Genomic DNA, 2,297 nt, shown 5'->3' on the forward strand with positions numbered 1-2,297 from the left:
AGAGAAATGTCACCGAAACAAAATTTCTAGTTTCTTGAATTTAATGTCTTGAAAAACTTGCAACACACCTTAAATATTGAAGCATATCAGAAGATGAATTTGAGTAATTCCATGCACAGTGATTTAATTAGAGATCATGTATATAAAAAAAATCAAACATATAACAAGTCTTTTTCAGTCAGCGTCAATAATATCAAAGCTAAAGTAGCTCCACAAAATTTCACTTTGTGATTGAAAAAACACACACACACACAACACACAACACACATGCATGTATGTAATTCTTAGAAGTGAATATATTATCATTGCTTAAAAGAATTGGTTCATTCTGCAGTAAACTTTTTTTTTTAACAAAACCAAATAATAACATCATATAAGCCATTTAAGGCTTTGAAGATTCATTACTTAAGTATAGGTCTCCTACATAGCTTGAAGATTCATTACTCAAATATAGGTCTCCTACATAGCTTGAAATTGCATCCAATAGACTAAAATCTATTATATACTGGTTTGTATATACATGAATAAGAGAACTCACAACTTATAGAGAGTGCTCATGACACATATGTATATATATCCAAGTCTAAATTTATATGTCATCCGAGCTATGTACCAATACTAATAATAGCTTCACAAGAGAGGAACAGAATTTGGATAAAAAAAAGTCTGCCAAAAACAGGGTTTTTGCTATTACCAATCTGTTAATGCTTGAATCTCTTTTTTTGAAGAATACCCAAATCAATTTTTCACATCATCTCTCTAATCAACTGGATTTTCCTTCGGATTCATACTTATTCGTCACAGCTGATGATGAATCGATTGAAATAGACCTTAGTGATTGTATCCCATCCTCCATGTCAATTTTACTGTCGTCCAAGTCAATTACAATCCGAAAAACACCATTCCCATTAGAATTTACAACCACCTGTGGTAATTCCAATTCCAATTCATCCTCTGTACCAACTCTGTTTTCACAAACCTCCCCACCAGAGATCGAATTATTAGTCAATTCACCATAGTTCTCTGAATTCTCCATTTGGGTATCTTCATTTGGACTTGAACTATGAGCAATCTGGTCATTTGAAGCTGAAGTAGTACTGACAGTAGTGTTGGACACTACGCTAGCGCGACAAAATGGACAATTGGCGTGTGACCTCAGCCAAGTATCGATGCAAGGGATGTGAAATGCATGACTGCACTTGGGTAGTAGCCGAAGAGTGTCACCTTCTTGAAACTCGTTTAAGCATACCGAACAATCAGTCATCCCTTCGATCAAATGATCACCTTTCTTGTACTCGAAGACTCTGATTGAATTGATGATCGAGGGTTGGAGGCCAGCGGTGGAGATGTACCAGATTTGATGGTCACTTGCTGGTCCATGATTTTCATGCACAAACTCTTCTCCCGGTCCATCTGATTGGGTTGGTGATGTACCAAAAAGGTTAAATCTGGAACAGTACTTAATGACGATCATGTAACAGCTGAGCAGAATGAAGCAGCCGGTAATGAAGGCGACTATGAACTGCATGATGACCGTGTTGGGAGATACGTGGCTGATTTGGCCGGCTGAGAGAGGTGGCGGCGTCGGCGGCGGTGGTATCGTGGAATAGTTTGGGTATTCATAACAACCGGTTAAGGCACAATACTCTGGACAGTCTACAGTCAGGTTCATTGCAGTTGAAGCTGGAAATAGTTTTATGTGCTTCATGGAAGAGGAGAGAGAGAGAGGAAGGGAGGGAGGGAGAATGTTTATTAACTTCTGTTTGGAGGGAGAGAAACAAAAAGAAAAAAAACGAGAGGTGATAATTCTTATTTTTTTCTTTGTTGTTGCCAGCTGTGTTAATTAAACAAACATTTCTTTTTTATTGTTTGGGTGGGGAGGAAATTAATCAATGGTCTCAAACTTGTATACACTTCAATTTTGGCTGGCATGGAGTGTCCACAAATATGCTGCTGCTGTGTGTAATATTATATACATGTCCAGCCCAAAAAAATTCTCTGCAATTACTCTCTTACTTGATTGGTCTAGTGAGGGAGTAAAAAAATTAATTTTGCAATTGAGTTAATTCTTTAGCATTTAAAGTTATGGGATAAGATTTAGTTTGTGCTACAAAAATTAACGTTGTTCAATTCGACCAAATCCTATGCAATTACAATTTAAAAATTTTGATTTAGATAACATGTTCTGCATACATATTTTAATTAAAGTAAGGTTATTTTAGATATAATATATTATATAAAGTATAACTTATAAAGTTGGCGTTAATCATTACCGATGCTCACTAACGTCACAATGA

General features: G+C 36.0%; 1 protein-coding gene across 1 annotated transcript; it reads right to left on the minus strand.

Moving 5' to 3' along the window:
• Positions 1-434: 434 nt before the first annotated feature.
• On the minus strand, positions 435-1,672 carry LOC132277688 (RING-H2 finger protein ATL52-like). The gene has a single exon (XM_059779535.1). It carries the CDS (start codon positions 1,670-1,672, stop codon positions 764-766), a length of 909 nt encoding a protein of 302 aa, XP_059635518.1. The 3' UTR covers positions 435-763.
• Positions 1,673-2,297: the final 625 nt, after the last annotated feature.

The sequence above is a fragment of the Cornus florida genome, unplaced genomic scaffold (genome assembly GCF_030987335.1).
Source record: "Cornus florida cultivar Cherokee Brave unplaced genomic scaffold, ASM3098733v1 CherokeeBrave_3.0.0_Hap2_Chr10, whole genome shotgun sequence".
Taxonomy (NCBI): Eukaryota; Viridiplantae; Streptophyta; class Magnoliopsida; order Cornales; family Cornaceae; genus Cornus; species Cornus florida.